At 45.6% G+C, this 21,308-nt stretch overlaps 1 protein-coding gene across 7 annotated transcripts in view; it reads right to left on the bottom strand.

The window, feature by feature from the left end:
* RUNX1 (RUNX family transcription factor 1) overlaps positions 1–21,308 on the bottom strand; it is a 253,872-nt gene that overhangs the window by 64,232 nt on the left and 168,332 nt on the right. For all 7 annotated transcript variants that reach the window (XM_012445830.2, XM_012445820.2, XM_064380131.1 and 4 more), the window contains one exon: positions 2,563–2,667. In XM_012445830.2, the coding sequence (XP_012301253.1) occupies positions 2,563–2,667 (105 nt within the window). The remainder of the gene's footprint in view (positions 1–2,562; positions 2,668–21,308) is intronic.

A 21,308-nucleotide genomic window follows, 5' to 3' on the forward strand; every position in this document is an offset into this window, starting at 1 on the left:
CTCTATGTTACATTGGAAAGCAACTGTGAGCAAAGCTTACCATAGAGAAGTTCCCACCCTGAATGAAGACGTTTAAACAATAAGAAACCAGCATACTAAAATTAGCAGTGACGGCCCCTCTTGCTTCATAGGGCAAATGGAAAAGTCAGCATTACCCAAGCCACCCTGTGAGTCTGCGTGCACTTGACTTTTTTCTACAAGTCCCTTGTGAAACGTGAGACTCTCTACCTGAGGCTATTGCACCTCTTTATATCAGACTTATACTTATTCCACGCATTTAGTTTTTCCCCAGACCCCAAATTCCACTTGGCAGGGAAGACTGTGTAAAAACGGATGCCTCTTTGGCGCAAATCCCTTCTGTCTGCTCAGAGGGCGCTTCTCCATGTAACAACTGTTTTCTTAAGTTATAAAACAGCAGGGGTAGCGTAAACTGTATATATAGGCAGACCGTTACAATCACATAGACATTTTTCCCCCTCTGACTGCCAATTCTTAAAAGTCAGAGTAGCCACCATTTGTTTTCTGAAGCTCAGCCACTTTGTTATTTCTTTGAATGTTACAGGAAATGCTGGCGGTGAGGCGAAACCCAGCCTTCTTTATGCATGAGGAAATAACAGAAGTAGACGGTAGACCCAGGGTCACCTGGCCTCAGCTTCTTCAGGCTGGTCAGCATTTGAACTGCCCAAGAGATGGCTGTGGCTTCTATTTCTAAAGACAGTGATTCTATAGCCTCTTGAAGGAGCCCTTCTCTAAGTGCAGTTACCCATAAAGTTAACTTTCTTACACCTAACAACTACCTCCCTCCCAGTCAGGCATCTTGTATAATTCAAGCCGGCTTCCTCTATGGTCCTCTGTGGAGAACAAACTCACTTTGGTGTTTATGTTCTGTTTAATGCAGGGTTACATTAATGTAGGAATGTCCAGGTTGACATTCCTACCCTGGAAGCCTAGGAGGAGATCATAGTCATTCCTTAGACCTGTGTGGTCCTGTCTGTGTCTATAACCTGCTTCTCACCCATAAAGAAGAATCAGGGTCTGTTATCAAGTCCCAGAGTCTCTTGAATCTAGACATGGCCAGAAAGTCTTGATCAGAAAAAGCTGAGAGGACCCTTTGGGGAAAAATGCACTCAGATGTGGAGGGAGTCACTGAACCCAGCAAGCGAAAGGAGGGGATGTGGACAAGGAATGCCACATCCTGGGGGGCTGTCCCTGGTGGCCATGTTCTCTGCAGAGCTCCATCCATTCAGGGACTTTGGGAAAGTAGATGCAGCATGGGGAATGGTTCCAGAAGGTGACCAAATGCCATGAGGTTGTGGCCAGGACCAGAGGGAAGGCTGCCAGAAAAACTGCGGTGATCACAGGAAGGCCTGCAGAGAGCTACCTTAAAAGCCCACCTAAAACCACCTAGAGAATGTCATCTAGAGGGGCCTGTAGCAGTAGCCAGAGATGAAGACAGGGATGCCCTAATGGGGATCACTAACATTTCCTGCCTCCATTCTCTGCATCAGGCACCTAGCATCATTTGGCTTGATCTTATAAGAAGCTCTTGTTAAGATCTCCACTTCACAGAAGAGGAAAGCGAGGTTCAGCAAGGCTCTGTAACTCACTGAAGGAAGGCTTAAGAACTCCACTGGCTTGCCCATAAAGTCCAAACTCTTAACCATTTCATTTTATGACCTGACCTCCCTGCATCTTGGCTTTTGGGAACAGTAGGAAGCGCTGTTTTTCAATATCCCTCGCTCCAAGATGAGAGTGTATTAATTTTCCACCAGGGATCTGATACGGTTCGATGACATCTGGATGCTGGGCGGGGGTGCTGGGCAGCTCCACAGACCTGGAACTGTAACCCAGCCTCAGATCCTGGGGAAGGGTGTGGTTCTGGAAAAGAGTGCTACTCTGGTGTTTACTCAAAGATAGTCATTAAGTCACTGTGAAGACATCTTTTCTGCAGACTAAACAACCTCACTCCTTTTTTTAAAAGGTTTCCTCACAGGAGCTATTTTTTGGTACTATCTTTCTATATTTACTGGTTTTCTCTAGACATTCTTCTGCCCTCCCACTCTCTATCTTAAACATGCCTGTAATAAGATTTTGATCTGTGCCATAGAAAGAAAAGGGTCATTTTCATAGTTTTCATCTCTGGCCCTCATGAATTAATAAAAGGCCAAGATAGATGGTAATTACTCCCTTGTGGTCCACTCTGACCCTCAGGCCTCTCTGGGCTGCCTCTGTGCCTGGCCCGTCTTCCATTTACTGGTTGTTTCCGATCCTGTTGAACTTGACTATATATTGAGGAAGTAGTCCTTAGTTTCATGCTGCCCTGAATGGCTGTAACATGCAGTTGAGTCAGCCTAATTTCCTTTTGCCCTCTAAAAGGATGCTTCGAAAAGAGCCCAGTGCGCAAAAACAAGCTTTCAGTAGCAAGAACGTTGACAATGCAACTTTTGGCTTTACAGGGGCCTGACATCCCCCTGGGGGAAAGGTTGAACCCAAGGATTCTGAGACATGGTCCCTGAGTATACCAGCCTGGAGGGTGTACCAGCCCCAAGTGGGTAAACTTACTTCGCGGTTCTCGGGGCCCGTCCACTGTGATTTTGATGGCTCTGTGGTAGGTGGCAACTTGTGGTGGGTTTGTGAAGACAGTGATGGTCAGAGTGAAGCTTTTCCCTGTTGGGACACAATAGAGAACAAAAAAGAATGAGGTGGTGGCCTGATCATAGCTGTTGAATAACCAATCATTAATTTATGCTTTCCAGCCCTTCAGCACAAGTTGCCAGTTTTAACAGCACTCCCAGGATTTTGGCTTAAATTCTGGAATGCACATTTATGATACTTGCGTAGTAACACTTCACATAGTTATATGGCTTTAATGTAATCATTAATAAACAATACAAGATCAAGAAAGATTGGGATTTTGTTTCTGTTAAGTCAAGATTTCAGGAAACCATAGAGTCAGACTGGCAGCTCTCCACTCCTGGTTCCTAACTTCCCTGCTCCCATCTTCCCCAATTATTTATAACTCAGAGCAAAGAAGAGTAGAAGAAGCCATATCCATCTTTCTCTTCTTACTTTGTTCAAAGAGGATTTCTAAGTTTGAAGATGGGCTAAATTAGAATTATTCTCTCTATATTTTTAAAAGACTAAGTCTGGCTGATTTTAAATATTATTTGAAAATGTCAGATATTATTAGAGGTACTCATGGGACCAGCCAGAACAAAAGTAATGACTCATAAATGGACTTAAGCATATGTAACCGACAGACTGAGATTTGATAAGTACTAGTAATAAAAAACACACATAATTTCCATGTACATGTTTTATGTATATTTATAAAAGGTGAGAACATCTCCATTGCATATATTTACTAATCTAAAAACATTTCTTGTTGGTCAAGTGGTTCAGAGGATAAATCTGGCTAGTTGACCTTTGGCAAGTCACTAGATACCTCCATGTTCCTCAGTATTCTTACCTGGAAGATGGGTACATGCAAACTTTCCTACCTTAGAGAGTACTGGGGGAGATTAAATGAGTTACTATGAGTAACACTGTTAAAACAGTAACTGGCACATGGTATTCAAAGGGGTGTGTGTGTGTGTGTGTGTGTGTGTGTGTGTGTGTGTGTTGTGTCTGCTTTATTTCTCTTCTCTGCTTCTCATGGGTCTAAAACAGGACCCTAACATTTGATTAAGTCTGATGTTCAATCTTCCTACATCAATACAGTAGTTCTTTAATCAACACAGTTGATTCTGTTAATCACGTAGCACAAAGTGAAATCAAAGGTAAATGAAAGGAAGCCCAAACGTGCCCATCCACTCCCTTACCTGCTCTAAAACCTTCACCATTTTAAAACTCAGTGATCTTTCCTCTCCAAGTTAGAAAAAGCAAATCATTTTCAATTGTCACACATGTCTTAACACAAAGGAAGGCCCCAGAAAAATTCTCAATGAAAATAAAATCTTTGGCCACAGCAAGCCACAATTCTTAATCATGAGAAACCTCCACCAAACACTCCCCAAGGATGTGGATTCTATCTGTATTAAAGTCTATAATAAAAAGAGCAATCGCAAGTAACAATTAGATAAAGAAGCCCGCTCTGCCCGCTGTGCCTTTATAACAAGAGTCTCAGCTGACCTGTCTAGTAAACGAGGTGAAGATACTTCTGGGGAGTGATTTCTACCCGGTAGAGCATCAGGGGTGCCAGGTGGCTCTGCCTTCAAATCCATCTTTCCTGTCAGCTAGCCTGTCCCCAGATCCTAGAGATGAGTCTTGTTGGGCTTTGGGGATTTGCCAGCTTTCAGACATCCTTCAGATGCTACCAGGTGACATTCTGGATGCTTTCCTACCCTGGCATCTAGCTGAAGGGAGGAGTGGGCAGAAGAGGCCTTGGCCAGGCCCAGCAAGCAGGGCACGTGATGTGACGTGGAAGAAGATGCTGCCGCAGAAGGAGGCACATCCTGAGGGCAACTGCCTATCTTACTGGGCAGTCTCTGGCTTTCCAAGATCAGACCCAGGAGCAGGGGCAGCCAGAGCCTGGGAGCAGCCACACCCATATGATCCATAGCTGGCCCTACAAGCCTCATGATCAGCCTGTTCCCTCTCTGTCAAGAACCCACAAAGTTTATCACCTGTATCATCAAGACTGAATTCCAGAACCAGTTCGTAGGATCTTCTCACTAGTAAGACCCTGCCTGAGTAATTTCTCACTCATCCCCTCCCCTCCTCACACCTGACTCCCGATGTGCATCCTCCCAGTTCCACCCACAAGCCATGGCATTGAGACGCGGAGGTCTCCCTTCCTCCACCCACTTCGCCAGCCATCCAGGGTTCCTTGCTGCACTCTTCACTCCAGTCCTCCTGCCTTCAGCATTTGGCAACAGGCAGTTACTTGTTTTCCAGGCAGCCTTCCCTGATGACTACATTTTGCTTTATGGTTGTTTGGGCTGCCTCATAAATCATCCTTCACCTTTGATTATTTAGGGTGTCAGACTGAACAGGGTTTGTGGCTGTGCAGCCCTAGTCTCCCAGAGGGTGGGATCCTTTTCTATATACCCATGTAGCCCTCACATAAAGGTAGGAAAGGGTGCAAGTGGGAAGGGGCTCTAGGAGAGAAGGGGGATTTGAAAATTTTTTTAAATGCCCTGAAGGCACAGCTATAGATAATGCTATTGTCCCTGTCTTGAGTAGGTGTAGGGGTGCATGTGTGTGTATGAGAGAGAGAGACAGAGAGAGATTGAGGTGGTTCTTTCAGCAAGAGAGTTACAAGTTTGAGGATTCAATACAAATGATTTAACTCTTCTCAGTTTTCCCATCAGCAAAATGAGGGGGTTCATGAATGCATGCAATGTGCCTTTCAACTCTCTGATTTCATCTTCCAAGAATGCAGCTGGCCTGGGATGCCCACAGCCACGTGTAGGTGGGCAGATGCACGTGTGATTCTTCTGTAGCCTACGACTTTAGCATCTCAATGACTTCATAAAAACGCTGTATTCATTTCCTGGGGCTGCTGTAATAAATTATCACAAACTGGGTGGCTTAAAACCACAGAAGTCTAGACTTTCACAATTCTGGAAGTCAGAAGTCCAAGATCAAGGTGGCAGCAGGGCCACACTCCCTCTGAAGGTTCTAGGAAGGACCCTTCCTTGCCTCTTTCTAGCTTCACATGGTGGCCAGTGTTCCTTGGCATTTCCTGATGTGCAGCTATAGCACTCCAACCTCTGCCTCTGTCTTCACACGACTGTCTTCCTACTGTGTGCCTGCCCCTCCTTGTAAGGATCATCAGTCATTGGACTTAGGGCCCACCCAGGTCCAGTGTGACTTTATCTTCACTTGATTACATCTGTGAAGACCCTAAGCCATATTTTGAGGTTCTAGGTGGACATACATTTTTTAGAGAACGCTATTTAACTCAGTACAAATAGCAGATGTCATAAAAGCTCCCATCATGGCTCTACCAGTGACAACTGCTCCACAGGTACCTGTGTGTTTTACCCTCTGGAACAGTCCCGCTCCAACGGTGGCTCTCCTACCACCACCCTATCCATGACTTCCCAAATGACAACAAAGAATGGTTGTGTTCATAATATTGGCATTTTTAAGTCATGTAGAACTTACAACTTTTTAAACATGTTCCCTTTTACTGTTTCATTTGGTTCTCACACCAATCTCATGAAATAAACAAGATGAATTTTACTGTTCTTGATGTAGCAAAGCTAAGGCTCACAGAGGTTAAGTAAATTTCCCAAAGTCACACAGCTTCGCTATATGGCAGAACCAATATCCTTGAGCTTTCTCCTCATTGTTATTCCAGTTATTGTCCCTGAGGTCATAAATCTCTACCTGCAAACCCAGTAGCCCCAGTACAAGGAATCCAGACTGGAGATACTTTATCCATGCCTACCACTGCCCCCAAAAGTAAAAGCTGTCCCTGTGATTCTAAGGTACACATGGTGCTCAGCCTGGGTTATAGTTCAAAAGCATTTTCTTACTGAGCTGCATTTGGACTTCTGGCGGTTGAGCATGACACCCCACCTGGTCAACCACAGACGAATCTATGTCACCAGGAATAACACTTAATCAGAGTGAGTATTTGTGAAATCGTTGCTCATTATCTGAATTCTTATTATTTCATGCCCATCACTTTATGCGCAGTCACGAGATGTTTGCACCAAGTACGCACTAATAGGTAGGGTGTTTTGGCCAGTCACGGGGTTCACCAAGGAGGGGAACTCTGGTATTCTCCCTCACAATGGGCTCTTCTTTACAGCTTTGGCTACAAGGACATTTGCTTATTATTTTATAGACAGGGTGGTGACTTCTTCACGCATATAGGTAACATTTTTCCACTGCGTGAAAACGGCCTTACGTTTCCTTTGAATTCTTCCAATGAGACCCAGCACAGTCTTGACACTGGGCTGCACCTGGGCACACCTGATGGGACCCACACGCTGTGCCCTCCACATGGCCCTGCCCTCTCCACGGCCCTGCCCTCTCCAAGGCCCCACCCCATGGCTGCTGAGACATAGCCCTTCTTGGCCAGCATCTGCAGAAGTGGGATCTGTGCCTCAGGGCACACATATTATGAGCCAAATCCCCTCATTAAAATGACCTATAGGCCTGGTATTTTAAGTACATGGGTGTGGAGAACGAAAGACTCTCAAGTGTTTTTCCCAGCGAGCTGCAGCCAGAATAGTGAGAAGTCGCAGGAGAGCAAGGGAGGGCAGATTGATTAAATAGCAACAGCTCCAAAATGGGCTTTTCGGGATCAAGTGCAGGGGTGGGAGGATGGGGCCGCTGCCGAGAGAACCAGCGTTCCTGTTGGCAGCCCAGAGGCTCCAAGGCTCCCCGAAGCACCCAGCGGCCTTGGTATGGTGAGGCCAGCAGAAGCCTTGGTCAGTGCACAGATGGCCCCGGCACTGTCCCTGTGTGTGCTGCTGGAAGTCGGCAGCTCTTGGCTCCCGAGGGGGCCGCCACAGGTTCACCGGTGGCCTTTATGGGAGGAAGCCAAGGAAAGAGGTAAACGCCATGTCCTTCTTTCTCCTGCTCACTGAACCCTGACCACTGCAGCAGCCTCAGCTCCAGCCAGGGCCTGGGTTCCAGGAGGACCCTTCTTTAGAAAGAAGCACAAACACTTATACTGAATAAGAAGGTGGGAACAAAAAACAACAGGGGAGATGAGGTTTGTCTTGACGTAGGCTTGGAAGCAGTGAGAGAGAACTCCATATAAAATCCCATGAAGGTTGGAAACACACAGAGGTGATTCATTCAGTGCGGACTCTCAAGCCAACCTACTTAGGTGCAAAACTTCGCTCTGCCACTTGCTAGCTGTGTGACCTTAGGCAAGTTACTTGACCTCTCTGGGGCCTCAGTTTTGTCATCTATAAAAGGGGGTATTCCATCTCATAGCATTGTTCTGCAGCTTAAATGGAATACTGAATATAAAAGCAGAGCACAGAGAAAGGTCTCAGTAAATGTCAGTGGAATGATCATGAAAGACATGATAAAGGTGATTCCGTGAAGACCAGAGCTGTGAGAAACCGTGTGAGAAGGAGCCAGGGAAGAAGTGGCATTGACGTCTGATGCAAGAAGGACTGTGTGTGTGTGTACGTGTGTGTGTATATACATGTGTGTGTATGTACGTGTGTGTGTGTATACGTGTGTGTGTATATACGTGTGTGTGTGTGTGTGTGTGTGTGTGTACGTGTGTGTGTGTTCAGCAGGTGATACAGCTGCTACCAGGCCTAAGTGCAACTTGAACTTCAAGTTCAAGTTCACTCCTGCCCTGCCAGCTGGCGACCTTTGTAAGGCACAACTGTGAGTGGCTGATACGCGGTGTAAACAAGCCAGGCCGGTGCTCCTCATGGCAACAAGTGTCGTCTCCCTCGACGCCAGTGTGTCCATCCAAATGCCAGGACAAAATACTAACTGCTTTATTTAGTTGGGAAGAAGGTCACGGGGTGAGTCTTCCTGGACATTGCTGCCATGACACACTCCCCAGGGCCAGGCAGCGGGGAGGCCCCAGGTTTAGGCTCGATTAGTCCTGACATTGACGGCCCTGGGGCTGGTGAACTCTGACAGCCAATTGTGGTCAAATAAAGCCACGGCTGGAACCTGCAGTTCCGCATGGCCCGGCGCACTCTCCACTTCCTCACCACATCTGGGAAGTGGCTAAACCTCAGGATTGCTGCAAATGTGCACACTGCTCCCCAAAGAGCTGAGGGTGGCCAGGAGGTTACAAAGCAAAAAGACACGCAGCTCCGGGTCACTGGCTGCCCAGGTGGGAAGAGCATATTAAAAAGTGCAGCGAGTTCACATCACAGCAGAATCCCTCTACACCACCCCATGTCTGACGGGGGAGCCGCCACTCCGGCCTCCTCTGGTCTGGTTTGCGGGTATCCCCAGTCTACCTGCCTTGGGTCTGCAGGGGCCTCTGTTCCTGTCACTCTCCTTAGTGTAGATCTGGATGCATGAGTCATCTTCTCCTTTTTGGGACAGTTTCAGGGGATGTAAAACTTGCTGTTTGTCACGAAAAGGAAGGCTGCCGACACAAAGGAGCCCTCTGCCCTGGGGGCTCACTGTCCTTAGGAAATGCAATCACAACATTTTTCACTCGCTTCTCTATGTCTGCAGGAAAGCCAGTTGTGCCCAGAGCCTTGAAACGCCCAAAGAGTGGGAAAGGAAAAATAAAAGAAAAACACTACAGCTGTTGAAAACCAAGAGAGTCAGTGAATCGGGCTCGAGTTCTGCTCTTTGCAAATTCAGGAAATCCCACAGATCCTGAAAGGTTGCAGGGAGATTTCTCCTTTCACAATAGATGGCTTTGGGTCTAATTTTAACGGTGGATAACTAAATATAAAAATTAACACGCTCTCAGATTCCAGGAGTCATCTGCATTTGGAATATTTTTTATGAAGTATTTTTAATTTGGATTTCTCACTTTTCCACTGGAACTACCTGACGGCCAAATTCATGCTTACGCTACCCCTTCCATTTCCTTACCCAAACATTTACCACTATTTCTGACAGTGGAGCTGTATAATTAATTTATTTGGGGATTTCTGGACAGGGTACAAATCCTTCAACTTGCACATAATTTCCTGGTTCTCTAAACTGAATTGAATTAAGATGTCGGCGTATGGTATATACTTGTGTGCAAAGTGCCTGTGTTTGCAGATTGCTTCATCCAGTCGCACTCACATCACACATGCGCAATGCAGACTTGAGGCCTAAGCTACTGGCACCAGGGCTACCCTCAAAAGTCAAACTGAAAATCAGGTCCTTAGCATTCAGAACTCAGTTTTCCATGGAAACAGCATTTGTTTGGAATTATGGGTTGTTTGAAAAATAACTGTTTTACTTGAAGAAAATCGAAGACATGCAAAGCATTTTCTCTGGAGATGTTCTATGAAAATGGTTGTTTGAGGAAAGAAACAGCATCTTACTCATCTTCGTATCTCCTATTCTGAGGCAATAAAGAAAAGTTTGATAAATGAGGCCAGGTGTGGTGACACAGGCCTGTAATCCCAGCACTCAGGGAGGCCAAGATGGGAGGATCACTGGAGCTCAGGGGCTCAAGACCAGTCTAGGCAACATGGTGAAACCCCATCTCTACCAAAAATACAAAAAAAAAAAAAAAATTAGCTGGGTTTGGTATCACACACTTGTAGTCCCAGCTACTTGGGAGGCTTAGGCGCAAGAATCACTTGAACCCAGGAGGCGGAGGTTGCAGTGAGCTGAGATTGTGCCACTGCACTCCAGCTTGGGTGACAGAGTGAGACCCTGTCTCAAAAAATCAATGAATCACTCTGTAAACTTTCAGTTTGATAGCCCGTCTTTTATGATATAAAGTTTCATTTGGAAGGCATAGCTTCCTTTTTCCAAGTCACAGTGTGCTGGGCTCAACTTCAGGCAGGGAAGAGCTCAGGTTTGCAAAAGGGGTGTGGGGGCAGGCCTCTTTCTTTGGCGGAATATCACCTGTCCCGCAAAGCACCATAGTGTTCTCATGCAATTTTGCATTTCCTTTCCGCAGACTTCATTTTCCCTTTCTAATCTTCCTTTTCCTTTTGGTGTCACATTTCCCTAGGATCTCAGCCTGGGAACCAAGTTTTAACCCAAACACCCCAAGACCCTGAACTCACAGCCCCGTCGAGACCAAGGCCACACCTGCTGCCCTGTGCTTCCTCCAAGGAGAGCCACCGGGTTCACCAGTCTCCACTCATCTATCAGGCTGTGTCTTTGAGCCGAGGCCACACAGGGCAGGCGACCAGAGTGACCTCCTGGGCCTGGCCTCCTCCTGACTCTGATAGTGCCCCTAGCCGGGTGCCTCAAACACACAGCCCAAGGCCACATGGAGCTGCAGCAGGGAGGCCTCAGGCATGGACATTCTTCAGGGAAGGCAGCCTTGGGGGGCGTCAGCTCCTGCTCACTAGCTGTGCAGCGCCTGGTGCTGCAGGTAGGAAGAAGGGCAGGTGTGTGTGGAGGCAGAGAGGAAAGAGAGGGAAGCTTGAGGCAAGCTCGAGGTGAGAGCTGACTTCTAGGTACAGTGCCATCTACCAAATGGGGTATTTGCAAGCTGGATATACACGTGCCTGCGGCTGCCTGAAAGGAAAAAGGAGAGCTTCCAGTTGCTGGATGGGTCTCTAAGCTCCCCATGCACCCTCAAAATGTCCTTTCTATTCTTTAAACTGCAAGCCAAGTATCTTTCCACAATTTGTATCTGGAGTCAGTTGTAAGTGGTTCTCCATTTCATTAAGATCAGACCAAATTCCCAGTGTGGATGTTAAGGCAATCCCTGCCCTATCTCTCTCTAAGGCTCCCGCCATCACCCCCCAGTCCTGACCAGTGGAGCATCTCTCAGCTCCCAACAGGCCAGGTGCTCCTTCCTCACTCTGCTTTCTCTGCTGAGACATAATTCTTCATGCCTCCACTGGGATAGTCTCCTTGTCACCTGCAGGTCTCAAGTGAATGGCAAGTGGTCCAGGTAGACCCCGGAACCTTCACTAGGTTCTGCACCGCTGCGCCTTGGCTCCCACCACACACGCCTATCATGTGTTATCTGGTCAGAACAGGATGGCCTGCTTAATTGCCGTGTCCCTCACTAGCTCCCAAGGCTGTGGCTTCTCTTTGGCTGACCTTTGTATCTCTCATGCTAGCCCAGTGCCTGGCACACAGTAGGTGCACAATATATATCTGATGAATGAAATGAATGAATGAATGAAAGAAATGCCCTCAGTAAATGATCTTGGTGGGGCAGGACAGAGGAAGAGTTCTAATGAAACAGGAATCGATAGTATATTTCCATCACAGCGTCAGTACCCAACAAAGGTTTGTAATTCTATTATTATACGGGCATTTATTTGTGAATATTCATGGAATTCCTGCTGTATCTCATGTACTCTTATTTTAGTAGGTCTTTAGTAAGACAAAAGAATATAAATTCCTTGCCATTGAGGAGTGGGTCTTGAAAAATAGCATCATTCCCAACTTTTCTGATTCAGAAAGACCCATGCTGCCTCTGGCCTGCTCTCTCCCCTCCTCCCTTAGGGATTCTCACTATAGAAGGAAGAACATCATCAAAAGGGGTCATAGCTCTTCTTCCTAAGTCTTGTTACACACACACCATCTCGCTTTTATCATCCTAACATAGATGATACGAGTCACAGATGAAAGGCATTGTTTTACCTATTGTACAGATGGGGAGACGGAGGCCAGCACATCTAAGCGAATCCTACGGGTGTCCCGCCTCTCATATTACATCATGCTACTTTCCTAAGACTCACAGAATCATTGCTATAGATGTGTGTGTTTTCTATGTCATTATTATGAATCAGAGGAATATTAAATGGGACACATGGGTTTGGTGTAATCTAGAGCTCAGGGATTTGGCCAGAATGCAAGACAATAGTGTAGTAAGAACCTTACCAAGTAACAGCTAGATTAACCAGTGCTCAGTTTATATGTGGCCGAAAGAGAAAAACATGAGTGGATGTTCACTTGCAATTTATGAAAATGCTGAGATACGACCTTAAGAATGGCTTCCAGAGGAACATCCCGGAAGTCCTCAAGTGCAGTCCAAGGCGAGCTGCCGGGGCACTGCTACAAAACCCCTTCAACTTGGGTGGAGGCAGCAGTGATCGCTCAGGAAGAATGCGATGCTGCCGGGTGCCAGCCTGTGCAGCCCAGCGACAGGACAAAGGGATTGTTCTGCTTCATTATTACAGTGCAGTGTTTACTGTTAAAATACGATTGGGAATTAAAAGGGGCACATATGAATCATAAATATTTGCATGCCACTAATATTTGGACAAAAGAGTTGGAAAGGCTAAGTTGGGAGAACTTCTTTTCCCATGAAAAGCAGTGCTTCAAATTACAGTACATATTTAATTTCGCTTCTCCCATTGCTAACTGGAATCTCAGTGTCTGACGCATATAACCCTTTCGCGACCTCAGAACTGTATGGGGCCCTGAAATAAGGATAAAGGTTGTGTTTTCTCCTCGGAAGCTCATCTATTTAGACAAACAAAAAAGCAGACCCCCGGTTGTTGTTGCTTTTTTGCTGTTGTTAGCTATTCACTCACAGAGTCCCCACTGTCCATCCCATGGTGTGAGTGTCACAGAAAAAATTAACAACTCCTAACCTATGTCTTGTCTCAGGTAATCCCCACTGTCCCTCTGTCTTCCCATGGACAAGGTCAAAATTGGGCTCAGGCAGGTCAAGTAACTTGTTCAAGGACACTGAGCTCCCAGCCAGTGGTTCTCAACCAGGGGCAATTTGCCCCCGGGGGACATTAGGCAATGGCTGTAGACACTTCTGGTTGTCACAGCTCAGGGGGTGGGTGCTAGTGGCCACAGGGTAGAGGCCAGGGATGCTGTTAAATGTTCAACCATGCCCAGGAAAGCCCCTCACAGCAAAGAAAAACTGGCCCTAAATGTCAACAACGTCCAAGTTGAAACACGGTTGGGAAGTTAGTAAAGTCCACGTACTGCCCACTAGGCTGCACTGCCTAACGTCAAAACAGGCCTGAAAGTCATTCATTCACAGACCCTGTGTCAGGCAGCACTTAGTCACTGATGATACCACCTGGAGTTTTCTAGTTAAGGGCTGGATCTCTTGTTTCTGGAAAATTCCTGGGAGCCCACCTCCTCGGGGCTCCTCAGCACACCTTCATTTCCTTTCCACAGTGCTTGGGTCTCTGTTTCCACACACCCTTGCATGCCACAGCTGTTTTCAACCTTTTTCCCCGGTGACCTTCTCTCTAGAGCACACCTATGGAAATCGTGAGCTCTGTGCAGACCCCAGCTCAGATGCTGTCTATGAGCTCCCATTTGCATAGCTAATGCTTAATATCACAGATTATATGACACACAAGTGATTTCTATGTCAAATCTAGGAGCGTTGCTCTACTGTGGGGAGCTTAAAGGAAGCAGATGTATACATGGAGAAGGAAAGTTAGATGTGAGGGTTTCCATGGAGCACAAAAGCAAGCAAACAGACAAACCAACAAAGCAGACATAGCCAGAGTTATTCCAGAAACTGAACCTGCAGCAGGCTCTACCTCGATGTGCTGGGAACACCCAGGGGAGCCTCCCTGCGGATTTTGTTTTCAAATTACCGTCCCTGAACCTCAGTATAAAAATGAAACAAAACTGACATGCTGGGGCAGGTGGGAGAAAGCTCTGGAGGAACCCCGCCAACTGTCTGCCGGTGGCATCTGCAAACCCATCCTGTGGGTGGCAACCCACAAACCTTGGTCCTGTCTCACCTCCTGCCATGCAATGCCTTAATTTTTATTTAAGGTATGCAGACTGAGCCATTTTGGTGTCTGAGAGTTGTCTGTCAGTGACACACACCAGGACCTTGCTTTTATCACTTTTTTTTTTTTGAGACAGAGTCTTGCTCTGTCACCCTGGCTAGAGTGCAGTGGTACAATCTCGGCTGCAAGCTCTGCTTCCCTGACTGGTTCAAGCAATTCTCCTGCCTCACCCTCTGGAGCAGCTGGGATTACTGGTGCCCACCACCATGCCAGGATAATTTTTGTATTTTTAGTAGAGATGGGGTTTCACCATGTTGGCCAGGCTGGTCTCAAACTCCTGCTGTCAAGTGATCCTCCTGCCTGAGCCTCCTAAAGTGCTGGGATTACAGGCAAGAGCCACCGCGCCTGACCCTTTATCACTTTTTTTAATATGAGTAGACACTGTCCACTGACATCAATTCCCATTCCTAGATCAGTGGCTCTGTGGCCTCTCCACAGAGAAGTGTTCAGGGAAAAGCAGCGAGCCTCTGGCAGAGGGTTTTCTAGTTTCTGCAGTCCTTGTGGACCTCACCGTGTGTGACATTCATGAGTGGGCGGCTACAGTGGGGAGCCTTCTTGGAGAAGCTGCCCAGCTGTGTGCACCACCTGCTGTCACTCCTCCAGCCACCATGCATCCCTGACCCAGGATGGCAGGCAGGGTCAGCAGAGCCACGGGAATGGTGCAATTCTATGCATAGACAACACAGGTATATTTTTCTTTTTAAAAAAGTTTTAACATTGAGTAATGTTCTCTATTTCTTATCCTATGAGAAGTTTTAAACAGAAATTTGTCATAAATTTTAAAATAAGGGTTTTTTACATTTTGGTAAGTTTGTAGGGAGGCAGAACGTCAGAATAAAAGGGGTAAGGGAAACATTTTACAACCACGGATGATCAGGGCTAGATCATGCACAACTCGAGCTAGATCAGTTTCTCAATCGCAGCACTACTGACATTTGGGTCTTTGCTGGGGAGGCTGTTGGGTGCATGGTCAGATATTTAGTAGATCCCTGGCCTCTGCTTACTAGGTGCCACTGGCACTCCCCCAACCCAGTACATGACCACCAAAAATATCTACAGATATCACCAAATGCCTTCTGGGGGTCAAAGTCACCCCAGTTGGGAACCACTGAGCAAAATTATCATCAAAATTGATAAGCAGGGAGATAAGATACTGATAATAAACTGCCTAGTGGTTTCAGATAGAATAATAAAGGCAGGACATTTGTTGTAGGTACTAGAGACACGCCATTTAAAGAGGCAAAGCCTTACTACGATGTGAGTTTAGACTAACTCCTTATTAATTATAGATAGATAGAAAGATAGACAGATGATTGATACTGACTATCCTCTATACAATAGTTTCAAATAGAATTATGGAAAAAAATCTGTAAAGACCCCAAACCAATGCCTTGAGCAAACTGGACTGTTTCCACCTCTAGAGATCTGATAAGCACACAGATGATCAATTATGCTCAAATTGCCCATATTCCTGTGAGTTACCTTTGTTTGCATAAGATGACTCAACTAGGGCCACATGCCACCCCAGAGTGCTGACCAGCCCTCCTATTAACTGGACACAGGCACGTCCTTGGGTTAGGTGACAGGGGAGGTGGGGTAGTTCTGCAGTTGGCCCTGCCCATATATTCTTAATGATGGTCTTAAATCTCAGGGTAAAAGCCTAAATTAATCCAAGGTGAAAAATAAACAGGAAATTTCCTTACAGCTTCTTTGAGAAAAACACAGTTTAAATGACTGCTAAATGAATGCTTCCTCACTAAGGAAACCAGAGGAAGCACATTTTCAGTCTAGCAGCAGAATGGCCATGAGCCTCTCAAAAGCAGGTGCTGGGATTCTTCTATGGCCCTCAATTACCTGACACCTTCCTTGAAAGTTCAGTGATGTCAAATGGAGTTCCTGAGTGGGATATGCTGCCCATTATAGGCTAATAGGGGCTGGGCAATGTGCTGGAATCCCAAATCAGTGCAGTGCAAACTGAATGACAGCAATAACTCTGTCTTCAACACAGACCAAAATATATCCCTGTTGAATATGGAACTCACAGCAGAACCAATGATGGAGCTAAGCGCTGCCTGAAGTCCATGAATGAGTGTTTATAAATACCAACGTTGAAGTGCTGTAATCCGTCCCCATGCCCTGCCAGGGAGCCGACAAAACGAGCACAGGTGAAAGTATTCATAGGCAGTTCATTCAATCCACACTGCTCCTTATTAATCTCCATTAATTGCTTTATTTGGGCTTTAGAAGAGAAGATGTTACTAGCATGAATTTAGGTCCTCAAAGATAATTTGGCCCAAGAAGTCTCTCAATGGAAGTATGGACATTTTCTCTCTCTTTCTCCCTTTCTCTCTCTCTCTCTCTCATACACACACATGTGCACACACACACACACACACACACACACACACACACAATCCACTGGCTAAGAATCCAACGGAGCCTTCAAAATCACACATCCTCTCCATATTGATAGTACATGGTTATTCATAAAGATCTCCTTACTGATCTAAACTTGTTTCATAATTATTGACTGAAAGTTTACAGCCATAAGACAGTACACCAGTCACAGGCTTGGCCTCCCAGCACATTGGGAGGCCAAGTCAGGTGGATCCCCTGAGGTCAGGAGTCCAAGACCAGCCTGGCCAACATGATGAAACTCCGTCTCTACTGAAAATACAAAATTATCTGGACGTGGTGGCAGGCACCTGTAATCCCAGCTACTTAGGAGGCCAAGGGAGGAGAATCACTTGAACCCAGGAGGTGAGGTTGCAGTGAGCTAAGATCGTGCCACTGTACTCCAGCCTGGGCAACAAGAGCGAAACTCCATCTCAAAAAAAAAAAAAAAAAAAAAGACAGTACACCATCTCTCCATGTCAACAAGTAATTTTTCCTGAAAAATAAAAAAAAAACCAGAAACACAGAATATGTTCTTTTTAGCCAGCCTTCTCCACCCTCTCTCGCCCCTTGCCAACCAGCACAAAAAAAGAAAATACAAAAGTGATTTATTAGAACCAGAGCAGGGTTGCAGCCGTTGGCTGGATCACTGTTTATGTCTATAATGCTTGTTGCTGAAACAGGAAGCTCTAAAAATCACTCAACCATTATTTCTCTTGCAGGCACTTTCTGATGGATAGTCTTCTGTCTGACCAAAAAGAAATGCCTCCACCAAACGCAAGCCGGCTGGCAAGGAAGGGGTTGAGGGTGGGTGGAGAGAAGTGACGGTTTCTGCCCATCAAACTGTAAAATATTGTTCATACAAATAACCTCAATTTAAAAAAGCTGTGTGACACCATCAGCAATGCCTGGCACTTCATAAAATCAGCAAGAAAACTATGAAGGGATCAACTGTGAAACTGCGAGTTGCAAGCACAGGCAGTTTTCAAGAAAGCTTTTCCTGCTGGTCCCTGCCATGCCTGGGCCACCCCAGGCTTTAAGCAGGGCAGGGAGCAACTTGCTTTAGGAAAGCGTTGCTACTCTTTTATTGGCAAATGTGAAACAGAATGAGAAGCCTGATCTCTAGAGATGAATTCTACATCAGATCATGGATGCAAGCTTTTGACCTGCCCATCGAAAGGCAGTATCTGTAAGGGCTGGTGGAGGCTTGGTATTATCAGAGACTGGGTCTTTTTTTTTATCTGTATTTGCTCGCAGTGAGATCTGAAAACAGATTTCAGTATATATATATTATTTTAAAGTGTAGATCAGTATGTAGCAGTAAAAAGTGGGAAAATGGGAGTGTTGATTTTAATGTAACTCATGTCTTTTCCTTACATTCTCTCCAGATCTGACTGCCAGCTTACACCATGGACATTATCTGTGAAACAAGTCTGGGGTGTTCAGATGATTTTTCCTTCTTCTATTATATGAATCTGTGATAGAATAGAGAAGGACTTGGACCCTACAATAATACTGTGAGTCATTCAGATCATCTCTTGGTAACAACCACTACATAAAGCCAGGTCTGTTTGTTTAGAATACCAGCACCGTTCATCCTTCCCTAAATGTACCTTTTCTTCCTCTTGACCACAGTCTTCCACTCACCTGAAAGGCAACCTCCCACGCTGTTCCCCAAATCATGTAAAATAACTTAAGAATGAAAATGCCTTAAGTAACTAACATTACACAAATATGCAATAACGCAGATTGTGACAGGATAAATATTATGTCTGGGAAGATATTCACAGCAAGAACATACTGAAGGAATTTCATTGTATAAATGCGTTGGGAAAGGGTGCTATTCTGAAAGTGGGCGAGATGAAAGCTGCCAGGGAGCTCAGTGTAAACACAAATTCCGCCAAGAAACTCAACCCCATCCTGACAGGCCACAGAACACTTTGCCTCACGGGGTTGCGTGTGGACACAGCAGGAGGGAAGCGACTATGTCACTTTCAGTGACAGAATGGGCCCCCTCCCCTTTACCAGTGATGACATGTGTGCGTACCTGATGGCCGTCCAAAGGCCTGGCTAGTGGTTTCTAGGGGATCTACTCTCTTAATTATATAAACCAGACCCCAGCTATAACAAAAACACAGGTGTTACCGAAACAGCACAGGTTCAAGAAAATGTCTAGCTCATTTGTTCATCTATTTATTCATTTTCAGGTATCTACTCTGTGTGGCATAGGGCTACGCTGGCCCTCCAGGACCAGTGCAAAGTTCCAGATTCACAGATTTTGGCCTGGGGTCCGTGGGTCCCCAGAAGGTCCATAAATGGGTTCTGGCAGCCTAGAAACTGAAATGATATATGAAATTCTGTGTGTAAGTGAACCCGTGTGTTTTTTTTTTATCCTTGGAAAAAGGCTTCTGAAAGGTTTTCAAAAGTATCTATGATATCCCCAAAAGATTAAAAATCATATTCTAAGAAAACCTAGAAAGAAATGTGCAGTGGACAATCTTTCCTCCCCCATTATCAATGATGCAGCTGATAATGCAGCTGGAGAAATTTCTTCTTTGGTTCTGAAATGAAATTACTAAAGCCGTATTTTCTGATTATCAGTTATTCTCTGACTGATTAAACACTCCAACAGGGATGAAGCAGTCACAGATTTCATTGCTAAAATTTCTTTTCTTTCTTTCTTTCTTTTTTTTTTTTGAGACAGAGTTTTGCTCTTGTTGCCCGGCTGGAGTGCAGTGGCATGACTTCAGCTCACTGCAACCTCTGCCTCCCAGGTTCAAGCGATTCTCCTGCCTCAGCCTCATCCTCCCGAGTAGCTGGGATTACAGTCACCCACAACCACGTCTGGATTTTTATTTTTGTATTTTTTAGTAGAGATGTGGTGTTACCATGTTGGCCAAGCTGGTCTTGAACTCCTGACCTCAGGTGATCCACCCACTTCAGCCTCCCAAAGTGCTGGGATTACGGGCGTGAGCCACCACGCCCAGCCACCAATTGCTAAAATACCTTAAACTTCTCTCAGCTGAAGCCATGATACACTTTCTTGTCATTCTAAAGGTGGCAGGTGATGTAGCACCTGCCTCAACTGCAGATGTAAACTGATGTAAGCTGCTCAGTGAATTCGTTTCACCCAAGAGAATCCCCTTTGACCCTGAACTTTGATTTTTTGGGGGTGTCATGGAGTCCCAGTCCATTTGGCTAAAATGTGAATTGTTCTGAACAACAACCTCTGTGCTCACATGACCTGTGGAGTTCGGCCTGATCCTCAGAGCTCCCTAAGCCTCATCTCCAGGGAGCTGCTATCTCTTCCTCCTTTGTAAAGGAGCGGTTGATTTACACAGAGATACTGAATCAAAGGGAGACACATTCCAAGGGTGAGATACACCCTGAACCAAGATTTAAACTGCCAGGGAGAAAAAGGAGGGAATGGAAGAAAAGAGAGAAGGTTCAGGCTTCTGTGGGGCCAGTGTAGCCAGCAAGGCCGTCAAAGCCGGACAGGCAGGTTTTCCCAGTTGCGGACTGAACCCGAGGTTAGGAGCTGTGATCCTGGACGGCAGCCAGCGCCCAGATAGATCCGTTTTGTAGAACAGAGAAAAACCCTTCCATGTTCAACCTCTGGCAGTTTCTCTGAGGTTTACAATCCCCATGGACTGGCAGCTGGTAACAGAAAGAGAACTTTTTCTACCTTTCATTTTGCACCAGGTACAAGGCCCCTTGGAGAAACCATCAGACCGGTGGCTTTTGACAGAATTCAAAACTGGCATTGAAAGTGTGGATGAGCCAAGAGCCAAGGCCTTCTGAGCCACAGCGTGGTGTGTCCATGCCAAGGGTCTATTTTCAAGCACATTTTTAAAAACAGAAAATGAAACAGTCATCTTAAGATCACTTAATAAAATGTAATAAAACTTTTAAAGGATAAGATTCAGTGAAGAAGATTAAGACTAATTGTCAAAATTAGTGAGAATCATCTGCTCTCTTCCTAATGGGAAGCAAATTGCAAAAAAAAAAAAAAAAAAAAAAAGAGGAAAAAAAATCTGGCAGGCTTTGGTGTTGACACTTACACTTGAAAGAGAAAAATCAAATTATATTTTACGACTATGGAAAGAAATTATGAGACAGAGTGAAATCGGGCCTTCAGACAGCTCATTTAGTTTTGCAGCACTGACCGGAAAAAAAGAACCATATGTATAATATATGTATATACATATAATTCAAGACCAACAATATTCACATCCATAGTAATTATGTTCAATTAGGGTTCCTGTATTTTTTTATTGCTTATTATCACTGGTGGGAAGGAGAACCTGTTCAAAATATTGTCCGTTTATGGCATTTCAGTTAATTTTCTCGTTCCAGAGTGTGGGAAGACAGCCCAGCCTTGGTTGCAGCTATTTCACTTTTTGGGGTTTATGCAAACTCAAGGGCATACTGGCACAAATCCTGCAGCCAAATGCAAACACTCCACACCTTGGGGAAACAGTTCGCTGTTACCCAAGTAAACACAAGCACCTATTAGTCACCCACTCAAAACAGAAATGGCCAATGAGGGATGCAAGATCAACCCTCAACACCAGAGAAGAAAGCACGCTGCTTTCAAAATCTCAT

The sequence above is a fragment of the Aotus nancymaae genome, unplaced genomic scaffold (assembly GCF_030222135.1).
Source record: "Aotus nancymaae isolate 86718 unplaced genomic scaffold, 86718_ANA_hifiasm-v0.15.2.pri h1tg000022l_1, whole genome shotgun sequence".
NCBI lineage: Eukaryota > Metazoa > Chordata > Mammalia > Primates > Aotidae > Aotus > Aotus nancymaae.